Source organism: Oenanthe melanoleuca, chromosome 4 (assembly GCF_029582105.1).
Source record: "Oenanthe melanoleuca isolate GR-GAL-2019-014 chromosome 4, OMel1.0, whole genome shotgun sequence".
Lineage (NCBI taxonomy): Eukaryota > Metazoa > Chordata > Aves > Passeriformes > Muscicapidae > Oenanthe > Oenanthe melanoleuca.
Window position 1 is genome coordinate 55218705 of NC_079337.1, and position 25720 is coordinate 55244424.

The following is a 25720-nucleotide window of genomic DNA, read 5'->3' on the forward strand; positions in this document are numbered from 1 at the left end:
TAACTCTTCAGCAATGCAATAGGATTTGCAAGCATACTTTTCTGGCAGGGCATGTCTGCAGGGCCTTTCAGATGTGTGATCATGCATAATAAAAATGTTTGTTGGAAATGAGCTTGCTCATGTTCTGCCATGTATGTGATCCAAGCAGCCCAGACTTGCCAGCCACCTGCATTACAAAGCCATCATTTACTCCAGTACAGCTGCCCATATTAATTGTGCACCTCAGCTTCCAAAAGCACAGTTTGCTTCTTAGCATCTCACTACATAACCTCTGACAAGAACAATCATCTTTCTTTGCTATTATGGTCAAGAACAATCTGTGCTCAAGATAAAGATGCTTCACTTCCAGCCACCCACAAAGACAATGACTTCTCTGCATGAGATGGAGAGCAGCCTGGGGAGGATGTGCTCTGTTTCTCTGCTCTCCTGGGTGGTTGCATGTAGTGTTTCATGCACTGAACAGATTTCTCAGTTGTTTTTAGGAAGTGGCCTATTTTGGTCTTCTGAGAATCTTTCTTTCTTAACTTTCTGAGGTTACGTACAATGTGAAACAGAATTATGAACATTTTTCATCAGCAATTTTATTATGGATCTTGATTTTACAGTCAATATTTTCTGTTGCAACAGAAGAAGTACAAAAGTGAGCATGAAGACAAACTTTTAACTGATAGTCAGAAATAACCTATTTAAAAGTATTGGTATGTGTCTATGTCTATTCACTTAAGTAGTTACATAACAGCTTGCAAATAAAAATACATTTCACTTAATGTAAACATTATGGGTGAGGTTTTGGGTTGGTCCAGCCAGGCTCAGTGCAGGCCTTCTATTGCTATTAACGAGACAAGGTTTATCTGGAGATGCTCAGAACTACACCAGCTTGTGCAGCTCCATGATGATGTTTTGCACTCTGGGTAGTCACTAAAACACGTGGCAGTGCAACCCTCCCCTGTGGGACCATGGAGAGCCCTAAGGTCTGCCTGAAGATTGGCAGCTGCTGGTCACACTGTCCCCTCAGCACTGGAGTGTGTCTGCAGCAAAGCCTGCTCTGCTCTCTCAGTGTCAAAGGCACTGCACAGAGGCACTGCAGCCGTGGCCACTGCTGGCCTCAGACACTTGTTTTGCTGTAAACACTGCATTGAGACTGGTAGAACAGAAATCAAAGGAAGTCAGTGAGACCTGCTGTGAGCACTGCAGCACGCCGGTGCTTGTGAGTTCTGCACCTCAGGGCATCACCTTTCCCTGCAGAAACTGAGCTCAAGGGACACTCCTTATTGTGGCAACCATCTGATGTTTGTTTCTATTCCAGTGGATGGACAAGTTGTGGCCTGAGGGACCTTTTATGAAAGTTGGAAGGCTGCGTGTTTACTGCTATATTAAGAACAAAATGTAATCTGACCAGCAATGGTGTATCCAGTAGGATTTTAATGGAGTTATTCTGAGTCAGTCTCACTATTTTCTCTCCCAGCTGCACACTCAGCAGTTCTTACAGATGCAGGCAACTCTTTGAGCAGTTTCTGTTTTTTCTTAGCTCAGCTCAGCTGTCTTCCCACCAGCTGCTTACTGTGATACCCATTAAAAGCAAGACCTGCTCTGCCTATTCCACTGCTTGCTTTACCTGGTCAGAAGTGTCACAGTACCTGGGAAAGCCATGGTTTATACTATGTGCCACTGGGCAATGTTCCCCTCTGGGGAAGGTTGCACTGAATGCAGGGAAGGTGTAGCATGTCCTGGTCGTTTCCTGCTTAACCTTTCAGCAGGAAGGAAGATGGGAACTGATCTGGGCGAGTTCTGCCTCTCCTGGAAAGTCTCTTTATTCTCTGTACGTGCCCCAGGGATCCCCAGCAGTGTGCCAGACTTTGACAGAGGGAGCAAACCAGGGCAGAGCAGCTGCCTCAGTCTGTGGCCACAGCCCCACCTGGAGCAGTGTGTGTGTGTGTACAGCATCACACCCAGGTACCATCTCCTGCTATTTGGCTGTTAGTATCACTGCAAGGACTTCAGGTTATGGGCTCAGTACACACCATGCTACTGCTATCACTCAGCTATGGAGCCACATCTCCAGCTTTACACACAGGTAATGAATTCTTCAGCAGCACAGAGAACTCTGTTTCAGGGAATTGCTGTGCTGTTGGTGCACAGCCTGCAGTCTGAGTGATCAGGGCTATGCACACACTGAAGGAGCTGAACAGGCCTGAAATAAGACACAAAACCAAACAAATATTTAATAATCACTTTGCAAGTACAACAGAATTACTTCACAGTTACTGAATGCAATGTGAAGGCAAAGTGCATGTTACATTTGTGTTTATCAAGCACATGGATTTTCTTAGGGTAATTCTTTTTGATCTTACTGCAGAAAGATAACTTTGGTGTTTTTAGGGACAAGGGCAAGAAGTACAAACTAAACCTATGCTGCAATATAAAAAATAATCATGAAAAAGAAGAAAGATCTCCTGTACAGACTGGAGCTCCTGCTGTGCTGGAAGTTCACCATCTGTCTTACTCACTGGTAAACCCTACTGCTACAACAGAAAGCTGTTGCTATGAATGTCAGATATGATGAGATTTTTTTTCTAATGCATCCAGTGAATCCAGTTTTGGAGTTACTTCTGGAAGATACTGTTGGCATGGACAAAAGAAAGAGAAAATGACCAGCACCAGTTGCTACATGGCATGCAAAGGCAGATGCTCAGCTGACACAGATCCACATGGTTCTGCATGCAGTGAGTGCAGGGAAGTGAAGCCAACTTACACAGTCTATCCTGAAGTTTGGCTTTACCTGCAAATTTCTTACTTTATTATTATTCTGCATATAAAACAGTAAAATCAATTGTCCATGTTGTTCAGCCTAGGTGTTTATATATGTGCTAGCTGAGCTTTGACAAGAAGCCCTGCTTGTTACTTTACCTTCAGAGGCAAGCTGTGAGACACCAATGAGTCTGTCAGGTTCCTCCCTGTGCAAAGCCACAAGGAGCCTGAGCTATGATATATTTCCCCTTCCTGCCTCATCCTATAGCTTATTTCATCATAGGCTGAAATAATCTGTACCTACTTACAGGTCCTGGGAGCATTGGTTAAAGGTTCCATTTACCCAAAGAGAAAGTCAGCTCACAGTTTGGCAGACTTATGCACCACACCAGCACTAGCTTTTTCAGAGCACCCATTAATCAGGTTCAGCAATACCCAGACAGGAATATATTGCTCTGCCTTCAGATTTAAAGACTTATCATTTTTCTCCTTTGCAGACCAATTTTTCCTTACTTAAACTATTGTCACAAACTCAGAAGTTCATAGAAATTTGTTTACTTTGGAAATGCTCTTATCCAAGTATCAGTCCTTGACACTGAAAAGCTGTTCCTGACAGATAAGATATGAGCAATATTGAATGCTTGCCACTTTTCTAATGTCTCTAAAGAACAATTTTGCTCAGTGTGAAGGGCTCTGAACACACACATAAGGATAAAGGGTCTGTGGTTCTTGTATTTCCTCAGCAGGAAGATGGAGATTTCAGGCTAGTCAGGACTTGGGCTGCTGTTTCCCAGACTCCTGTTTTTTGCTCCTGACAATGGTAAGATATAGTGATTCTAATGCTTGTTGTGTCTCATGCCTCACTCTCTGACAAAGCAGCAGGACAAAAAGTACACTCAAAATATGGTGAGGGAAGCAAGGATCACCCTTGGCACCCTGAGTTATCTGTATGCAGCAGGGAGGAAAGCTGCCTGTTTGGTTCAGATTATTTTAGGAGAAAGCCCAGCCAGAAGAAAACCTGGTGGCTGGATTGCTCCCCCCTGAAAACAGCTGAACTTGCTCAATGGGAAGTGTAGGGCAGAGAGCAAGCCCCAGACCCTGCCAGCCCCTGAGAAGGAGCCAGCCACGCTGGGGGATGTCATGGCAGCAAGGAGGAACTCTGCTCTAGCTTGCTGTAAACCTGCAATATCACTTTTATGTTAGCAAAGTCATCAACAATAAGAGTGGGTAATTACCTGTAATTGTCTTCACAGATGATCTTAAAGTTTCTCTCTTCTAAAATGCTTGTTAACCTCTGAATGGAATGACCTGAGCAGGATTCACTGTCGAGAGAAGAGCTCAGTTACTTGTACTCCTTGTGTGCACAAAATGCTCACCTAAATTCCACATTATGTCACTGCTTTATTATAGGTAAGACTCTTTAAAAGCTTGTTTGCTAATGTGCTGTGAAGCCCATTGGGTTTGTGGAGCTTTGGCCACCACTGGGCCCTTGCTGGTGGAAACTGTGCTGATCAGCTGTGCATCTTGCATGGGAGTTTTGTGCAGGAGGGATCTGTGGGACAGGACTCAGTCCCATTCACAGCTCAGGGGCTCCAGAGCTGCCCCACTGCTGCTGGTGGCTCCCACCCACAGCAGCACAAACAAGGTTTGTTGAAATCTGTCAAAGGGCAAGAGCATCAAATCCCCTGTGTGATGAGAAAAGGCCAATCATGAAAGCAGCAGCTAAGTGCCAGGTATGGAGTAAGATAGAAGGAAACTGATAGAAAGCAGGGGAAGAAGCATTCTACCTCCTGAATGTTTGACTCAGTTTATGGCTGCTGCTGCTGCTCTATTTTGGCAAGGGGCTGTTTCAACCACTTTTGCATTGGTAGGAGCCCTAACCTGTGCATTTCTTTTGCATCCAGATAAAGGTTTCAAAAGCATGTAGCACTCTCACACCTTCAAGATCTTTATCTCAATGTTTAATTTAATTAAACAGCCCAAGGGCCCCAAAGCTGTAGTGAGAGATTTGACAAATGTCATAGGCACAGACAGACACACTGCAAAGACTTGTTACCTCAAGGTAAAAATCATCTCCTCATCCAGTGTATGGGACTCACTTCTACTACTGGGGACAAATCCAGTTCCTAACATATGGCATTAGGGGAGAGCACTGCCAGCTCTTGCTTGTTCACTAGACTTGACAAGTTATCAGTGATTTAACATGGAATACAAATCAGAAGACAAAAGGAATCCACACTGTTGGAGCTAACCCCTCCAGTCTCTCCTTAGAAGCAAGTAGAGAATAAAAAGGAAATTGCTATGAGCTTGTCACAGGAGGAGGTGTCCAGCAAGAGAGATGGCAGGGCACTGCCTTGTTGCAGCTGTTGAGGAACATGGTGGCTTTTCTGATGATGGGAAATCATGGCACAAAGGATCCAGTGCCATGTCTGGGGAAAGGTTACTCAATGTCCTTTTCTGCAGCAAACCTTTCTGCTAAGGACCACAAGAGTAAGTGTGGTTTGCTGACCCCAGCATGGATGCACACCCATGAACCTGGCAGGTGTGTCAGCTCACGGGGAGAGGGAACACTCCTGGGTGTCTGGGCTAAGGGAGGGGCTGGAACTGGAGCTGGAACTGTGTCAGGGACTGAGGCTGTCTGAGCAAGGTCTACACTCCTTCCTGGTTGCACTGCATCATCACAGCCTGCTTGATCCATGGCACCAAAGCTGCTGTTTCTGTCTGGAGAACATTAAGAATGAGAAAAGCTGTGGCAGTGCATTGAGACCACGTGAGCCACAGAACTGGCTCTGAAAGGAGAGGTCAAAGGCACAGAGTCTCATGCTTAGTGCTTCAAATGTGGTAGATCTGCAAATGAGTCTGATTGGGATGAAAAATGTCACTCAGAAAGCCTCAGATGTGATTTGAGGTTGCTGTTCTGGTATCAGTAATCCCATGGTAAGCATTTCAACAACAGACTTGTTATTAAAAATCACAGAATCATTTAGGTGAGAAGAGACTGCCTGAAATCAAAGCAATGTGAGCTGGAAAAGGTTGGCCAGGTCCCAGTTAGGTTTTGAGTATGTCCATAGATGGAGACTCCATAACCTGTCCTGTCACTCAAAAATGGCTGTGCTCAGCATAATTATACCATGGACAACATATCCATCTTTGGATAGATACATGGGCATGTTTATCCTTGCAGACATAGCCTGGTCTCTGACCTCAGTGCTGCCCACCATAGCAAAGGTCTGTAGACCTCAATGGAGTTGAAAGGAACTTCATGGTCATGGGACCTCTCAAAAGCAAGGGAAATGTCACTGTGTTTTACCTATAACTGTTCAGCAGTACCTACCAAAAATACTAGAGGAAATGACAATACAAGTGTTATCTTTTCTAGAAGGTGAGTGTAGAGCAGATTTCATGAGTTTAAGACAGTGTTGCTGTGCCTTCCACACACTGCTCATCACTGTGCTCCAGTGTGATTTACCTTTGAGGTCCACCAATGTCTTGCATAAGCCAAATGTGCACTTCAGAGACTTTATCTGGATCCAGGTTAAAGACCTCAACACTTCCAAAAATGCTGTAAAATGGAACATGAAACAGCAAAACACCCTTAGGTATCTCAGAAAGATGTAGAGTATGCTCCCCAAATACCAGTGCTTACTAGTGCTGCTATTACACTCAGTGAGAGAACATTATCTTGCCAATAGATTTTCATAGACTATTTAATTGCCTTGTGGTCAAATGCTGTCTCCCCATTCTTATTTCCCTTTCTGGAGAACTTTTGAAACTGCTTGCAGACAGAAACAAGCTGAAGTTTTTCCATCTTTAGTGCCTCTTCTGCTGTTCATTTTCCTGGCTATTGATTTGATTTGTTGCCAGGGAAATGACCATGGCTGTTACCCCAGAAAGCATGTTCTTCATCTTTTGATATTATTCCAGACTGCACTTCCAGCCAGGTCTAGTGAAGTAAAATCAAAGAAACTGTAATAATCAAGCTACTTTGAGCAGTAAGAGCACACTGGATACCCCACCCACATACTCTCTGAAGGATTTCAGTTACAGTCTCTGTGTAGAAGGACTGAAAAGAATCAGCTTTACAACAGCCAGGGGTGGGTTTACCAAAATCACTTCTGCACTGGGACTCAGGCAGACAACCCCATGCAGTTCCACAGAAACATGAATGGTAGAGTGTTGAGTGAATACCTGCTGCTTCTGAAAGCTCCAGCTTCCACTGATCCATTGAGCATCACTTGAACCACACCACATGCTGCTTCTGCAAACTGAACCAAACCAATGGACATTACACTCTGACACTCCATGCAGTGCCATGGCAGACTTGGGGCTGGTAAAATTCATTGATGTCCTCAGAACTGTCCAATACAAGCAGAGGATCTGGGCAATATTTTGGCAGAACATTTCAGTGTAAAAAAAAAAGCCTCTGAAGGCTATGGCAAAACTGTGGTAAAGCCTCATTGGACAGCTATGAATTGGCAGTCTAAGGTTGCATGGGACAGGTACAGCACCTTGTCTGGTTCCAGTTGTTACAGGGCTTTCCAGAGCCCCTACAGCTGCAGCTGTCTGCAGTAACTCCCAGAAATCCTCAGCCTGCTTCAGCTCAGAAAGCAAGGACAAGCCAGAACAGAGTATCACTAGTTTAAGGACACACCAACCATCACACACTTGTTTCCTTGTGACTCATCCTCTGTGTTCTTTTGTGGCTTGGGATTTTTCTCTCTTGATATTTTAGTAAAACTATCACTGAGTTTTGCTTGATCTGATTTTTAATGTACTGGGTCACTAATCACTGCTTTTTTGTTCTTTAAAACTCATGTCCAAATATTTAAAGACTATTAAGGTCTATGAAGTACCTACTATATTTGCTAAGGCAAATAATTTTTTAAAAGCTTTATGCAGGTGACTATACTTAACAAATCTCTCATGTCCTCTTAAACAATGTGGCTCAAACTCAGATCTTGAGAGCTGCAAAATTTCAGGAAGTTTCATTATGTGTAACTTTCAAATGTAATGAGCATGAGTTTTAGTAGATCTTGAATTTGTATGGCAAGGAAGCCTGCAGCTCAGCAAACCTGAGTCTGTATGTGGTTTTATCTCTCACAGGCTCTGGAACTGAACCATTTTCACTCCTAGTTTACCCACAAAATCCTTGTTTTTTATGGTGAGTAGACTTTTTCTTGCATACACGAGAGCTGGAGCATACAGGAATATTTGTTTTCCACCTGGGCAGTCATCTACTAATAGTCATACCAAGGGTGAAATCTCAAGAGACATGTAAAATTAAAGTAACACAGGACATCAGGCTTTTCTCTGGCAGATTGTTCCTGTAAAGTGCTGATTCAACAAAGCCAGGCTGATTGCTTAACTGGGACTAGCAGGATCTCATTCCTGTGATGGGAGTTGGCATGTGGCTGTGGGTGGGGACAGCACAGGAGCCTTGCCAGGTACTGATGTGGGAGGATGTGCTCTCCAGGTTTGTGCCGGGAAGTGCAAGGGGGTTCTCGGCCTCTTGGAAAGTGTCTGTGCCAGTTTGGGTGTGTTGTCCACATCAGCGTGCTGAAATAGATTTTACTGTAGCAATTTACATTCTGTGATTTAATTAAGGTGATTGTTATAGCTCTGGGTATTACTTGCAGAGCTCCAGCTCTCTGCCAAGGGTTGTTCTAGACGCTGACACTCAGCCTCTGCCCACAAAAAGAATGCCCAAACTACAAGGATATCAAATGTACATAAAATATGGCACCTTGGATTCCAACACCATGATTTTTAAAATCATGCTAAAAGCTTTTGTCAGCTTCTACTATTCCATCTTTTAAGTCCAATCTGCAAAATGGTATTTTTTTGGCAATGCCAGGAACTCAGTGCCTTTCCTTGCTTTTGGATTCAGGAGATTTAGTCTAGATCTTACCATCTTGGATGCCATTTTCCAGAACACAGAGCCAGGGTTGCTCTCACATTCACTTCGTTTTGGACAAGATTCATAGTTGATCCCTGAGAAAAAAATGAATGTATAGAATAGCTAAGAAAACAGAAGTGAAAACACACAGTCCTAAATGTGAGAAATGGGTTGGCTCTTGACAATTACTGTCTGATTGCATTGAAAAATTAAAGTTTGCCCAACATTTTCAGCAATTCCAGCCCAGTTTAAAGGTTCCTGGCCTTAATCACATGGCCAGGAATCACATGAGCATCAATATCCCCAAGGTACCTGCACACTGCCCCAGCATTTTGGCTGTTCCATGGCCAGGTCCTTTTTGAATGACATTCCTGCTTTGCAGTTTGTCCTATAGGAACCACAGGGTGGAAGCAAGCAAACAAAGTAAAGGGGGCTAGATGTGGCCATCAGTTCAAGCAACAACTTGGTGTTAAAATAATCCAAAGTTGTGGGTTTTAATTTAACCTGAGAAATAGGTACTATTTTCAGACTTCCAAAATATTGGACAGTAAAGGTTTTAAACTAAATCATTAGGAAATAATGTGAAAATGATTGTGTTTAGGTGTAGGTTTGTAGATTACCTGGGGCAGAGGGGTCTCCACACCATGAAATTTTATCAGCCATATAACCCAACAAGGTGTCCTCCAAGGTAAGGAAATTTTGGTTGGATTTTGTGTAACGATGAGCGAGGTCACCTGTCTTGCTCCAGAACAGTGACTGTGAAATAAGGTACAATGTCTGGTAAGTGATAGCTATACTACAGCTGGTCAGAAATTTTTTCTGGAGAAAGCCAGAGAGTTCATGATAATGAAGGAGATTTAGTTTTATTGAAATGCAGTGAGTTCACCCTAGTGGGTTAGCTCTTATTTGAACACTCTCACTTGCAGAATGTTTTGGGTGGGGTGTTTTTTTGGTGGAAAGGGACACGGTTAGCTTGTAAAGAATTTTGAAAGAAAGGTTTGACTAGTTTTCACAGGATATATCCCAGATTAGTTTGGTTTTGAGCTGTGCATGGAAGCACAGCTTTCTGGAAGCAGTGTCCCTCTAGCAGCAGGATGGCATGCATGCCACAGAGAGCCATGTGCTCAGGGCATGGGGACATCCCTGTCACTTCATTGGGATGATCTGGCTTGTGGCAAGCCCTACACAGGGATGATTGCAGCAATGGAGTATGGACAGGGTTTCTGGGGTCCAAAGGAGTGCCTGCAGGACTGTTGCAGTGACTGCAAAAGTAAAATGCCATCTCCATCAGCCTAGAGACCCCCAGAGTTGTTATGGGTGGGATCCCATTGCTCAGAGCCCTGCCCAGCCCTGGCCCCCACCACAGCCCCCCTGCCCTGTGCTGTTACCTTGTTACAGGGTACAGGATGACTTGCTAGCTCCATTAAAGGCTGATAATCTTCTGGTGTGATGTTACAGGGATTCTTGTAAATGAATGCATCTTTTAGTGATTCCCATATTTTTAGACAATCCTTATCTCTGCCAAAAGATTCAAACATAGTTAATAAATATTTATGAGTATTTGTGCTTGTGAAAGGTTCTCCCACTGTTGTAGTCAAACACTCTGGACCAGATGTTAGAAGAACTCCAGCTGTGCTCAGGCACCAAATACATGATCCATTACAAAAGCAGAATATCTTCAGGAGATTATGTATATACTGAGGAATGAACAGTTCAGAATAATCTTTCTCTCTTTCCTGCATTTCAAATTAGTTTATTGCAGTATCTGAATGTCACCTAGGCTTTTACCCCTTAAAATGATCAGTGCTGATTTTGCATAACCAAAAAATCAAATTTCTTGATTTTTCACACCAAATCACAAGAAGCAAATATCTTCTCAGACTATAGATTGTACATTTTAAAAGTATGGTCAAAGGATACTGTCCTCTTAGATACAGTAAGCCAAACATATGATCATGCATCTCCCTGCAGAGAGTTTCATCCTAGAGAAAAAAAAAAAAGCAATTTTGTCTAAATTATCTAAAACAAAAGCAGTGATTTAGCTCTTTGGGACCTGAGATTATTTTTATTTATGCCTAATTTGCAGGTATTGACTTTGCTAGAGGCACAGCTGATTTGCACACATATAACCAAGGTCCAGACCAGGTGCCACTGTACAATGCTGTCTGAAACTGAGCCTGGGAGCAGGGACAGGGCACACCAGCCTGGGGGGTCCCCAGCTAAGTGACCAGCTGGGGCAGCCCTGGCACATCCCAAATTCCATGACATGTCATGTTGTCTGTCAGGGCCAGCCCCAGTTGCATTAGGGACCACACCTCTCTTGGTTTATATGAACCAAATTTACATCTTGGTCAAAAAAGATGAGTAAAAAAGATGATTTTTTAACAGGACTATTATCTTTCTTTCAAGAGCCTAAATGCACTTTCAGTTCCATCACTGTAGAAATAAGAAGGCAAACTGTGGGTGCTGCAGGGAGCATGATCATTGTTCTGCTGTTGTACTCTTGTGTCAGCAAGAATTCATGTTTTACTCAGCAGGACTTAACTTGGGTGCATGAAATTTTCTCCTGGAGGAACATTTCTCTGGCTGTAAAGCATAAATAACCCAAAGAGACCATGCTCCAAACTTTATTTAGGGGTTAGGCAGTTGTAAATACCTCTCCCTGCCACTAAGGATTTCAAGATGGACACACTGAATCATCCAAAAGAGAGGGCTCCTGCTGATTGAGGGGTGGCATTTAAAAATGGGCAGCTGTCCCCTTTGCTCTGCACAGTCAATGGTATCATAAAGACAATCTGTGGAGCTTGGCTGAAAGCACAGGCACATCTCATAAACATATATATGGCTCACAATTTCTAATTTGTCAAATGATTTGTCCTCCAGGCAGGCCTTTTTTTTTTTCTTTATTTTTTAAGCTACTCCTGAAATCTGCTTTATGTAAGAGTGTTAACAGCCACAGGTGACAGCTGGGTACCTGGTGATCTATCCTTTCATATGGCAAAGATTTTATGCTTGGTCTCAGAAGACATAATATTCTTCAAGAAACCATAAAAAATCCCTCATGCTTGTTGGTTTTTTTTTTTATTTTTTTTTTATTTTCAAAGCAGAGAGGTAGGAGACAGACACAATATAAGCATTTCTGCTGCTAAACTCAATTCATGACCATGAGAGGCACAAAAAACCCATCCAGGTGATTCATAAGGATAGATTGCTGAGTCACTAATCCAAAGCTTCAGTGTTCTATTCTTTCAAGACACCAAACTCAGCACTGGATGATGTGTGTCAATGTCACCAATATCTCAGAGAAGAATCCTTATGCACAGTCCTGCAGTGCTGAGCCAAACTGCATCTTTAATGCCAAAAAGCTGGTAGGTCTTAGCCTGCAAATGGGGGAGATGCTACAGCTGCTAATCAGTGTGGAACTGCAGGTTGTATCACAGGCAAGAATGGTGAGCCATGAAGATGGGCTTTTACAGAAACTAGGCACTTACAGCATTGTTCTAGAAATAAAAGTACAAATCATCAATGTAAAAAAACACATTAAAAAGCTAAACAACCTTTGATTTTTGCTGTCCTCACTTATCAACATGGGATTTTTCACAAATTAATAATAATAAATCATTGGTTTGCCACTGGAAAGCTATTTCTCTGATATGATCACAAATTTTTCTCACATCCTAAAGGGATTACCAGGCACATAGAACTGTGATTTGGTTTACATATGATAAGAAGTGAGAAGACTTGAGGACCTGCAAATCCCAGCTCCAGGAAGATGTGTCATTCTTTCCACTCTCACTGTTGAGATAGATTCTGTTAATAAATTTTCACCTGCCCTTTTTCCAACACATAAAGAAAATACTTGTCTGGTATGCAGCATTTAACCCACAGCAAGCAGAGGTGAGGGAAGAGACTTTCTGTAGCTCTGGGCCTTCTGAAACAATATGAGAAATTTGCTGGCATGTGGCATGCTCAAAATTCCAGCAAGAACAGCTTCAGGTTGAAACAAGAACATGTGCTTTGCCAAAAAAAAAAAAAAAAAAAAAAAAAAAGCCTGAGAAACCAACTTTTCTCTTAAAGCTGCTCCCAAGTCATAGAATGTGTTGACTTAGTGTTCCTTCTGGATTTACAGAAGAAAGGCTGCAAAAGAGACACTCACAATTCTGGAGTCTGTGGGAAATACACTTATGTCCCACACTGCTGTGGGCCTTGGGCACTCTCTTTCTCTGGCTTTTGTTTGTGTATTTTGGGTTGTACACAAGCTAATTCTGCATTCTGTCTGCAAATACCATATAAGCTCTTCAGGCATAATGGGCTTCTTCCTTTGAGGCTAGCTTTGTTTATGCTGAAATATTTAGGGCATTTTATTGTACTGTAGACTCTGAAATGCTGAATTCAAATTCAGTGATATGTAACATAAGTATACTCCAAATTTGTGTTTAATTTTTTCAAGTTCTTTTCTTATGAATAGAGTTTTGGCAATGCTGGTAAACATGAAGTACTAACTAACAGAAAGAACACTTGAAATCTTCTGTAAACTTGAAAACTGCAACATTTTTCTGGAAAGCAAGGACTGAAGAACTTTCCTTAAGACCCTTTGGAGCCTGAGACTCTACTCTGAACTCAGTACAGCACACCATAAGGGTTGGGATACAAATAAACTTTTCCTTATTAAACCCAAATGTTATACATACTGCAAAGCACATCCTCCAGTTGTCCTTACATTAGGGTAGAAGTTGCATTTTCCAATAAATTTGAGTATTTCTATCCATTTGCTTTGTATATGAATATCACAATAATCTATCAAGCAAAAGCTGGGGCCAAAAATATTTCCATTAGCATCTATCCCAGCAGCCAAATTTTAATGTCCATATTAGAAAAATGGACAGCTTCTGCATCATTATTTCTTGCATATCTATACACTGGTCTGGCTAACCTTGAAAGAATATCCTTACAGTGAAAGGAAGAGGATAGCATTAAACTATCCAGTAAATCACTGTTACTATAGATTTTTTTTTAATTTGCTTTGCAATTTTATTTTTTTTTCTTTAACTGGACATGATGGAGCAAATTAATTTCCAATTGAAACTGATTTAATTGGTATAATATCAAGGATAAGTTTCATCCCTGCTGATTTTAGTTATACCATGAACAACATCTTGCTTTCAGCTCAGCACTGGACTGACCCTGAATGCTGAAAACATCTTAATAAAGGCAGTGCTCCCTCAGGCTGTGCTGCCACTAGTTTTCTACTTAAGAATTTGAGAGAGATGCTTAAAGTATAGGACCCATTTTAAATTCACAAGTAAAGAATTACTTCCAGACTTTGCTCTGGAGAACTCAATCAATTTGCCCATGTTTTTAAATCACCCTTCCAGGCAAAGACACTTTGCTAGTGAGACCTGTTCTCCCCTGCAATCAATATCAGATTTTCCAAGGTCCAGAATTTATTTCTAAAACACTGCAATGTCTTCAGGCCACCCTGAGTTTTTAATTGTGGCCCTGTGGTGAAGCTCTGAGTTTGCAGCTGGGAACAGTCCCCTGAGCTCATGTTCCTAACCTGTGCAGTGACCAAACCTCTGCAATTTGTGTGAGAAAATCCTTCTCATTTGCTACCATCACTAGCCAGTGATGAACCTGAGCACTCAGAAATCTCATTCTAAAAGTCAGCAAGATGTTTGTAGTTATAATATAACTAACATATAACATATAGCTCCTTAAAGACATTAAAGGAGTTTTCACTCTTCTGGGGCTGTGGGCATTGGCTTCACCTGTAAAAGCCCAGATATCTCAGAAGGAGAATGCATGTCAAAGGAAATAAAAAATGTAGAACATTTCTGCATCTAACAGACCCATCATTGCCTGTGCCAATTTATCTGCTGCATTTTGGTAAATGCTAATGGCTGTACACAGCAGTGAAACTTACACATCTACAGTCAATCTGTTTTTTCATATGAGCTTTATGTGTAGCTATGTCTTCATGTCAGAAATTATACAAGGACCAGTAACATTTATGCCTGTCTTGAGAATAAGCCCTCTGCAACTCAGAATCCTTTTGCTACCTTTTCTGCCCTAACTATTTCTGGGGTTTTATTTCTTCAGCTTTCCCTTCCCTACTTCCAGCCTTGCCGAGTCTGACTGCTGCTTTGGAGCAGTTTTTTTGGAGATGCTGCCAAGGACAGCCCAGGCAGCTGTGGCTGGCTGTCTCTGGAATGAAGCTGGGAGCTAAAAGCAAGGAGAACACTGCCATCAGGTGGGAGAAGGAGCTGCTGAGGAGCAGCAGCTGAGGTCAGCCCCAAAGAGAAGGGTTCTTCACGGGGTGACAGCACAGCCCATCTCCAGGGCATGGAGCCAGAAAATGGGGATACAGTGGATCAAGTGTACATACAATGGATCAGCTTCCTTCTTATTATTACCTCCCATTAGGTATCCTTGTCCTAAAAATCTGACAGATGTGAATTAAGAGAGGTCAGCTAAAACACTGTCATTGCTGAGGATTTGAGGACACTACTGCCTGCTGGTTTTAGCATTAGGATAATGGAGAGGGGGAAAATTAGCAAGGAAAAAGATGAAGGAAAAGAATCAGATCTATCAGTCTCAGTGTCTTCACTAACCACAAGGCCTCTCATTCCACATTTAGTTTAATTATTGCAAAATGTCTGCCACCATAGCACTCAGGGTAACAGACCTTTTGTCAACATGAAAATGACATGCTTGATTTTTTTCTGGCAGCTTGATTTGGTAAGTATTGCTTTCTGCTAATTAAATAGTTTAAAAGTCAGTAAACAAAGCACTGAAGGAACTGAGTGGGCATAGAGAGAGAGATCCAGAACCCTGCCTCACAGGGAGATGACTTCTGGGAAGATTACTTGTAGGCAGAGCAATTAAATTCTGCATGGCAAAGAGGGGCAGCCTAGAGGTGGGGAAAAAAGGAGAAAAGGTCTGGAAAAAGAAGTACTAAGTGAGATTGCTGCTGGGTGAACCTGAGGTTCCTGTACAGTGAATGACCCAGAGCAAGTGACAGCTCCTCATCACACCACCCTTCACCTTTGGAAGAATAAGAAGGTTTTAAGGGCAGGAGTATTTGTGGCTTTGGATAATAGCTGCTGGAGTATTTTATGTGAGTCAGGAATTGGTGCTGCAGGACAGCACTGAGCCCCATCACCCTTCTGGGAAGGGTTGAGCCATAACCAGTGCAGGGTTCATCTACACAAGCAGATTGTTCTGCTGCCTGGATTTCAGCCTCCCTGGTGGAAAAAACAAGCTGCTAAAGCAGGGGTTTTCAGAGATGCTCTGTAATAGAACAGAGCCTCAAGAAGGGCAGGAATCTCATCAGGACTGCATTTTCACAGAGGGTTGCTCTATAGTTTAAGCTTCTGAGTGAGGGCCATGTCATCAACTGATATAGACAGAATATATTTTAGCTGGACACCTCACCCTTTGATCAAAAAGGGCATTTGTACTAGAGTTTTAATATTAATATTAAACTTCTAAGAACACTTCTATAACAGTGATCTAAATTAAAGTATGTACAGGGAAATATTCAGTGGATTAATGCACTTTCACTTTTTCCAACCATGAACTTGCACTATATTCTTTTGTTCTGTTTTGCTTGTTTGTTTGTTTTTAATAGAACCAAAGCTGCTGGGATGTGGCATAAATGCAGTAATTTGGGAGGAGTCCCTGATTCAGCAGGACACAGACATGGAACAGATTTAGTACCTCTGTGAGTGAGCTCCTTGATAATTCCTTATTTTGTGGTCATCTCCAGGGAAGACAGAATGCATCTTTAGCATGCGTTTTCCCTTGGACACTTGAGACAGGCTTTCATTTGACCCTAGAAGGAAAAAGGATTTATTCCTCCTATCCTTATGTATAACCAGTTATATTTTCTCATGGTGCTCTGAGGTGGTAAACAGCTCCTGAGTTTTAACCATACCTTGGCAATGATAGCTGAATGGTATCATCTCTGAGTGAGAGGCTTTTCTGTGACATCTCTACAGATGTTATAGGAGAACAGAAGCAGGGAAAAGTGAGAGAGAACAGTATTCCCCTTTTCAGCAACAAACTCACAAAAGTATTTAATAATTTCAATCCTAGGGTGGTGCCATCATTTAGACAGCCACCAGACCCTGTAGAGTCAATTCTATAAACAAGAGAGAAGGTAAAGAACTGGCAGCTAACTGACTGCACGACTACATGGCTGCAGAGAGTCACAGTAGAAAACTAAGTTGAAAACTATTCAATCAGCAAATACTTCTGATTAACATATAGAAGGCCAGGACAGACAGAATAATATTCTCTCTAGTATCTGGGGTTAAAACCAAAAGAGATTTTTACTGCAAGGATATCTTCATACAGTGATGTAATACATGTAAACTAACCCAAATGTGAAAAATTATTTGAAATCCTGTGGAGTCTTGCAGTAAGAACCACTAAATATCTATACACTGTAAAATTAATGTTAAAAGTTTGTGTATATGAGAAATATAGAGTCATTTAATAACAATTTTTATATGATAAAAAACTCTCTATAAAACTGATAGGTGAGTTGACATATGGTTGTCAAGTGAGAGAGAAATTCAGATCTCAACGTTTCTGTACCTTAGCAGTGCATTGATGCTGGCCATGGACAAAAGTCAATTTATCTTTTGACATCTCCCATCACACCTGCTGGACTCTCAGACCTTGGATTGCCTGTGGAGTTACAGTGTGGGAGGGAGGATTTTCAGCACAGAACTGAGCCTGAGCTTTGCACAGAACTGGGTGGCTTTTCACAGCCTAGCAGTGCCATTTATACTTCAGAAGGGCAGAAATAAATATGCTGGTGATTAATTATCTCAAGAACAAATAAATGATAGCTACCCACTGCCCTATGAACTTGTCTGTTGCTAAAAGAAAATAAATTCTTTCTAATGAACTTCCTTTAGAAAGAGATGACAGCAAAACCCAAAAAGAGCCTTACAGCCCAGAGTAGTTATGAAAACTAGCTTTAAACAGCATGAGAACTCCAGAGCCAGTAGCCCCACCTCTACATTCTCAAGTACTAATCACTGTCTATTTGTGCCTACTAAACATTATATTCCAGCTCCCCATTAAAGCTCAGTACAGCATATTTCAATAGAAGTGTACTTTTAAGTAAGACTCAAGCAATTGTTAATATTTATAATGATATCTTTGCTGCCAAGAAATTACAAGAACAGTCAAAATCACTTGTGTACAATTTAGGGAAAAACAATTGCAAAAGAAAACCTTGTTATAAACATTGAAGGATAGAATAAATGAAAAGCAGAGCAATGCAGGTTTCATATAACAAAGGCTAACACAGAAATGGTATTCAAGTCAGCACACAAGCACATGAAATGAGGGGAACATCAATAGCATACACAAATGTTAGGACTTGGGAATTTTAATAAGAAGAGTGTTATTGTGATGGTACAGTGTCCATCTTAATGCTGAGAGACAAACCAGATGTAGGAACAAAATATCAACACCATTTTCATTAAAGATGAGCCAAAACATTTCTTCATTTCTGTTTGTCCTAGTTTCCCACTGGACTTCTTACAAGTCTAAAAGCATTTCCTAAGAAATGAAAAGACAAGAAAGGCACTTCTGTGATCATCTTGTCCAACCTCTGTCTCAGAGAAGGTTGCTCAGGACCAGGATCTGTCTAATTTTGAATGTTTCCAAGGATGGAGCATCCACAAAGTCTCCAGTCAACCTGTTCCAGTCTTTGATCACCCCCACAGTAAAAAACCCCTGTTTTTTTCCCTATGTTTAAATAGAATTTTCTGTTCTTTAATTAATTCCTATTGCCTGCTGTCCTGAAACTGAGAAAAGCTTGGCTCTCTCTTCTTTACTGCCCTCATCTGGTATTTATCACCTTGAGCCTTCCTTTCTCCAGGCTGGACAGTCTCAGTGCTCTCAGCACCTCTGTGTATCCCAGACCCTTCAATCATCTTCATGGTCCTTCACCAGATGTGTTCCAGGTGTGTCCCTGACTCCCCTGCAGTGACAATTCCAGAACTGGACCCAGCCCTCCAGACCCATCTCACAGGGCTGAGCTGAGGGGAGGGGTCCCCTCTGTCCCCTGCTGCCAGTGCTCCTTCTCAGGCAGCCCAGGGAGCCACTGGCTTTTGTCACAAAGGCACTGATGGGTCACATCCAGCTTGTCACCAGGACCCTGTGTCCTTTTCCACTCACAGTGCAAATAAAGCCTTTTGTTTGCTCTGGGACCAAAAAAGATGGCACAGCAATGAGAACAGGTTTTTGGTTTTTTTTTGGAAAGCATATTCTTACAAACAGAAAAACACCTTGCAGCTTGATGGATATCAAATTAGGAAGTTTTAGAAACCTGCAGAGCACTCTGAGAGGGTCCAATGCATTACAATTGGGTAATAACTTGTACTCTTCAGAAGACTGCTTTAGTAATTGTTTCTCTCATGTAAGGCACATTTTCTCAATGAAAAAACAAATCTCAGATAAGTTTCAGTATAATATCATGGCTTGGATTTTTGTGACACTGAATCAAATCATGGTTATCTAGTACCATGCTTGATGTGAAAGCATTAACAATCAGTGAACAAACACAAAGAAATTAGGTTAAAAATGCCTAGTAAAGCATGAAGGCAAAATGCAAAAGTAAGCATGCAACAAACCCCAGATTTCTTTCAGGAAGAAATTATGCTGTGAATGCAATAGTATCTCACACAAAATCATGGTCCATATGTTCTTTTTGACAAAATATATCTCCATCTCCACAGGCTGCAAAGGAATGGGAAGGCAAAATGCATTCATGATTGTGCAGTCAGGAGACAGAACTCTCCTGGACAGGCACCAACTCTTACTAAGTTTAATGGAATTACAGACTGTTAAAATTTGTTACAGCAGAACTTGCCACTAAAGATAAAAACAACATTGGTTGATCTAATTATATTTAAGGGGGAAACATACTCTGTGTCCACACAAGATTGCATGAAAAATGTATTGAAGTTTTACACTTTCAGCTTCATCATCAGGTTTTTGCACAGCTTAGTCAGGCACAGTGGCATTGTTTAGCCTGGCAGTTTAAACTGCTCCCTGTCTGTGTCCTTGGTGCTCTCTTCCTGTCAGAAATTAGACTAAAAGTAAGCTGGTTTGACTTCAATTTTTAAATAGTAAGTCCTTGCCAGCTTCTCTGCACAGAAACCTGTGTAATGTGCTCTAGGATGATCCTGCTTGGGCATGGAGGTTGGACCAGCTGACCCTTCAAACCTGGCCCATTCTGTGATTCTATGATTCTGTGATTCTGTGATTCAGTGATTCTGTGATTCTGTGAATTAAAGACTGAGAAGTGACTGCAGATGTGAGGGGGGCACAGTCATCAGCTGAGAACAAAAATTCTCTCAAGCTGCAAATGTGAAATCAGTTATTTCTAGATCCATAAAAGGCATCATTTATGCTTTGGGCATTAGTGACTATGACCTTTTAGATAATGTGTCTTCTCCACTCCTTCCCCAGGTCACAGAATGCTGCTGACCCTGACCTCAGTCTGTCAATTCAAATGTGGTGAAGAGGAAACCTAAACCAGTAAATTTAGGCTCCAAACCATCAGAAGCAGCACCCTGTGAGTGATGGGTGAGTGATGGTGTCACCACAACTCCTCTGTTCAGCAGGATCTGCTGAACTCCTGACCTGGGCAGAGCCTGCAGGGCTGAGCACCTGATTGCACCAGGGATAAATTCTTGGGAATTTCGCCTGGCATGAGGCTGGAGGTGAGACTTGCCAGCAGTTTGTTAGCCACAAGAGGGAGTCTGTATTACTGGGAAGGAGAGGATGAAGTAACTGGAGGTCAAATTGCTTCTTCAGACCAAACTGCTTTTGGCTTTATGCACCAAAACAACCATACATACTGATGGCCACCCGGGACTTTTACAAGATCAGTGAAATCAGAACTTCTAGCTTCTGTTAATGTTGAAAAAAAGGTAAGACTGCCAAGCTGTGACAAACTATTGCTTTGGAGCCAGTATTTTCCAGGGAAGTCAAAACAGAAATATTATTCTCTACTGTCAGTATGTAGATGTGTGACTCTGTATGCAGGGACCAAAGCCCCTAAAGCTGGCTGCTATACATCCACATTTCTTCCTAAAAATAGGGCTAATATTGAAAATGCTTTATTGAAATGTCTGGTATTATCTTCCTCTTCCTCATGACAAAGTTTGTACAGTAAGACTGAGGAAATTGCATGTGCACAAATGTTAAGAGTCACCCAGTCAGCAGCAGAAATAAACCTGAGGATTGCACACCAGCAGTATTGCACACAAGCAGCTGAACCAAATTATTACTGGCAGAAGCTGTAATACAGTACCAGAGAAATGTCCTTTTGTGAGCAAATTCAAAGCAGAGTTTTGATGAATTTGAAGAATAAGCAAATCAACAGGATAAAATCTGACTGCATGAGGTATTTACAAAATTGGACTGCAGACAGCAAGAGCCTTTCAGTGGCCTCTCTGGGCTTGGGTTCAGCCCAAAGTTGTATTGGAAAAGAGAAGAGCATGACCAGAGTGAGCTGGCTGGGTATGGTATGAGGGCTCCAGTGAGATCAGGGAAAGTGCAAGGAGGTATCCTCAAGGATTAAAGAGTTGTGATAGTGCAGGTGTACACAGAGGCCTTCTTAAATTATTTACAGCATGCAGATGCAAAAGCAGAGCTAAATGGAGGCTGTAGAACTCTGTTAAATCCATCTGAGATAGACAGAAACAATGTAATATCCATAGTCATATGCCAACAATCCTCCTTTCTTCCAAAACCTGCAAGCTATTCCAATATGAAATATGGCACTCCAAAATGTATTAAATGTCACTAATCACCCCATTGAATAGATTTTATGTTCAAAAAATATCATCAAAGGTGGACCTTAGTGACTCATATAAAAAAAAGGTAAAAATACAAGGAAATGTCAATGAATTTACTAAAAGCAGATTTTTTTTTTTTTTTAATGCACGTGTCAGTGTAAGATTAAAAGGGCAAGAACAGAATATGGACACATTTATGAGGAAATGAGATTTCTAACCAAGATAATGAAGTTCCCATGGTGGGCAGTAGTGGCAGCAGCAGTCCTGGCAGAGTCCGGGGCACAGCTTGCCCAGCTCATAAGACTGCCCATGTTTCTGCAGTTCCCTGTTCCTACTCTTGTCCTTGAGTAAGTGCTCCACAGATCCCATACAACAGAGGATCCAAGGCCTACATTAATGATCAAAGAGAGAGGGATGAAAGATCCCACTCTCTGATGTGTCCTAAAGTCACCCAGGTCATTATCAGAAAGTGCCAGTGACAGAAGTGGTTGGTTACATCACAAACCACACAGAGCTCAGTGCAATCAGAAATGGGCAGTCTTGGGTTTGATTCCCAGAAAAGCACCTGCATTTAATTCTCCATTCAGGAAACCTCTGAACATTTCAGATATATGTAAACAAGCATTTTTTTACTTCTTCTGTGCTCTATGCTTCAGAAAAAATTGTCAATTAAATAAAGTAAATAAAAAAAAAAAGATCCTACTATACAGAAGTAATTTAATCTGAAAAAAGTGAGCTCACAGCCACAAAGGTATTAACCACTGTGGATTATGAATAGCTCAAAATATTGCACTTTGTAAAAACAAACTTTAAAGAAAACTTGTAATCATGGATCTGTGATATTTTCAAAACTGTCTTTGAATTAATTGCCTAAACAAATCATTCCTAGAGATATTTGTGGTCCAGATTCAGACTGTGTTGTCAGTGAAAACATACGTGGCCATGGCTGAAAGTATATTCACACAAAAGTTTTTTACATCTTCAGCACCCCAATTTGAATGAAACACGGCCGTATAATAAAGGCTATTAGGCTTGAAAGCAATTTTAGATTTAAATATTGAATGTATATTTTTTTAATAAATTAATTTATGCTTTTAGAAACGTGCATATGATTTTGAAAGTTTCAGGAGCTTTTAGATTTTATCTGCAAAAGAATCCTCCTTTCCCTCATTAAAGCCACTCAAATATTTAATGTAAAGCATGAACAAGTCTCTGTGTGCCCAGGCCATGATTTCCCACGTGACCCTTCAAATACTGCAGATCAGCTTTTTCATACAGTGCAGGTTATCCAAAGCCAAAAGAATCCCAAATGCAAGCAAACTACATACAGCTTTGTTCTCATCAGTTCAATGTCATGAAAACAAGAGGTGGCAATTGGCTGGCCAAGGTGTGGGACAGCCCCACTGCACTCAGCCCGGGGTGATGGAAAATTCTGCCAGAGGCCACTGCAGACACAAAGCAAGGTGGCTGGTGCCACAGAAGGGATGGGTGGCTCCCTGCTGAGAGACCCTGGCTACTCTGGATCCCATCCTGAGGGTCTGGGTGTCCCCAGTACCTGCTGGGGGACCTGGGGCATTCCTTGTTCTGCAATGAAAGGGATCAGGAAATCAGTTCTCAGCTCTAATACGCTGTTGCAGACCTGGGCCCATGGAATCTCTTCTGCAGGGGAGGAGGGATGGGACGCCTGGGGTGTTGCACTACCTGCTGTGATAAGCTGAGCAAGGATCACCTCTGGGGGAAGGTGATTCCAGGGACTGCTGAGCTGGTATTGTGATCCATCTCCATTTCTCCATGCAAGTCTTATTCATATACTTATTCATATAAAACAGTTTTGGATAACCCCAAGATACTTCTCAAAGTTATTCCAATATTTTTGTTTGTCCCATAAATTTGTCTTGACCTGCCACCTCTCCCTCCCTCCTGCGTAGTTTCGGTTACAGTTCTGCAGTGTCACATTACAGACTTTGGCAGATCAGCTTTACAGCAAACTGCTTCACCTCCATGTACTCAAACCTGTTAGAATTCAGCTTTTATTTCAGCTGGCATCAGAGAAATTGCAAAATCCATTTATGATTACGTTTTGACCTAGAATTAGTGTTGCTTTTGTCTCTGCAGGTAGTTTCCTTAAAAAGTCGCTACAGGGGCACAGAGTTTCTGTGCATTTTTCTACACAACAGGGTGCTAAACCTGTCATTGCAAACCCAGTGGTCACGGCCAGGTGGAGGCGAGAGACAGCTTTGCTCTCCTGACACCTGAGGCATGACCCATACCTCTACTCACCCCAGCTCCGGGTGCTGCGCCGTGATGTAGTTGTAGCATCTTCCCAGGATGACTTCTTGCAAGTTCTTAGTGGTCCCCCTGTCCTTCCACTTCAGCATTTGGGGAGCGATCTCGTGCCTTCCGTGGGTCAGCAGGGAGGCCAGCACCACGGCGAGGACGAGGGCGGCCAGCAGGACGGCGATGCCCACCAGCAGCACGGTGCGCTGCCGCGCCCGGGCAGAGCCCTGCTGCAGCGGCATCGCTCAGGGGCTCAGGCGGCTGCTCCCCGGGGACAGCGGCTCCTCCGCCACCTGCACCGCCCCGGGACAGCGGCTCCTCCGCCACCTGCACCGCCCGGGCACAGCGGCTCCTCGGCCGCCCTGCACCGCCCGGGGACAGCGGCTCCTCGGCAGCCCTGCACCGCCCGGGGACAGAGGCTCCTCCGCCACCTGCACCGCCCGGGGACAGCGGCTCCTCCGCCACCTGCACCGCCCGGGGACAGCGGCTCCTCGGCCACCTGCACCGCCCGGGGACAGCGGCTCCTCCGCCACCTGCACCGCCCGGGGACAGCGGCTCCTCGGCCGCCCTGCACCGCCCGGGGACAGCGGCTCCTCGGCCGCCCTGCACCGCCCCCGCCCGCACGGGGCCCGGGGGGCCGGGCTGACCCGCGCCCCGGGTCACGGAGCGCTGGGCTGTACCGGGATCCCTGTCCGGGAGCGCTGGGCTGTCCCAGGATCGGAGCGCTGGGCTGTCCGGGAGCGCCGGGCTGTCCGGGAGCGCCGGGCTGTACCGGGATCCTTGGGCTGTCCGGGAGCGCCGGGCTGTACCGGGAGCGCCGGGCTATCCTGGGATCCTTGGGCTGTCCGGGAGCGCCGGGCTGTCCGGGAGCGCCGGGCTGTCCTGGATCCTTGGGCTGTCCCGGGAGCGCCGGGCTATCCCGGGATCCTTGGGCTGTCCGGGAGCGCCGGGCTGTACCGGGAGCGCAGGAGTGTCGGGGATTCTTGGGCTGTCCCGGGGTCCCTGGGCTGTCCGGGATCCTTGGGCTGTCCCGGAGCGCTGGACTGTCCCGGGAGCGCTGGGCTGTCCCAGGGTCCCTGGACTACCCCTGGATCCCGGTCTGACCGAGGAGCGCCGGGCTGTCCCGGGATCTCTGGACTACCCCGGGATCCCGGTCTGACCGAGGAGCGCTGGGCTGACCGCGGCCATCGGGGCTCGCCGGAGCAGGGTCCGGACCCAGCGCCCCCGCCCCGCCGGCTGCGTCCGTCCCGCTGGCTTTAGAACCAAACCAAGCTTTTCCGGGCTCGGGGCGGGAAGGTGACAGCCTGGATGCTGTTTGTGTGGGAAGGTGACAGCCTGGATGCTGTTCGTGCTCTGTGCCTGACCTGCCGGGACTTCCCCGAGTTAAATGTCGGGAAGTTATCGGCGGTAGCGCACGCAAGTGCACCCCAGAAAATAACTCTGAAAGCTCCCGGACTCCTCGTTAATTAATTGCAGAGATACGCTCCATCTAACGTGTGAGTAAAAGATGAATTCAAACCACCCCAGTCTGTTTGCTCTAAATTAATTGTTTTGTACGAGACAGGTGCTGAATCTGACTCTACCTAAGACAAGAAGGCAACTCTCCAGAAACAACTTTGCAGTAGTCATAAAAACATAGTTTATCAACACACAATGGGTTATTTTACTTCTCTCCCTTGCCCATAGGCTTGGATTAGTTGCCACATGAATTTCTAAGACAAGCGTGTAAATTATGGGTGTTTGAGGCTGTGTGAAATCACCTAAGGAAGCATTAAGTGTTCTCTGAAAGAGGTAAGTTACTTCCTTACGGTAGTCTCCAAAGAGGGAAATTCTACTTCCTTAATCAAAAAGTCAAAACGGATTAAGACTCAGATTTCAAAGCCTTAGCAAAAGAAGCTATGCAATTCCAGCATGTTAGCTATAAATTGTTCATAGATTTTAAATAGTTGCTTACCAAACCTCTGTCTTT

The 25720-nt window shown here is 43.5% G+C and overlaps 1 protein-coding gene across 2 annotated transcripts; it reads right to left on the reverse strand.

Annotated features, from left to right (window-relative positions):
• Nucleotides 1–24131, reverse strand: CD38 (CD38 molecule). Of its 2 annotated transcripts, XM_056490611.1 has the most exons (9): nt 24051–24131; nt 23755–24015; nt 10033–10162; nt 9265–9400; nt 8657–8739; nt 6937–7013; nt 6218–6310; nt 3984–4070; nt 1–2191 (listed from the first exon to the last, which is right to left on the reverse strand). In XM_056490611.1, exons 2-9 carry the CDS (start codon nt 23991–23993, stop codon nt 2110–2112), a joined length of 927 nt encoding a protein of 308 aa, XP_056346586.1. In that variant the 5' UTR covers nt 23994–24015; nt 24051–24131; the 3' UTR covers nt 1–2109. The 2 variants fall into 2 exon arrangements, with proteins under 2 accessions (XP_056346586.1, XP_056346585.1); XM_056490610.1 differs by having other exon boundaries at nt 23755–24127.
• Nucleotides 24132–25720: the final 1589 nt, after the last annotated feature.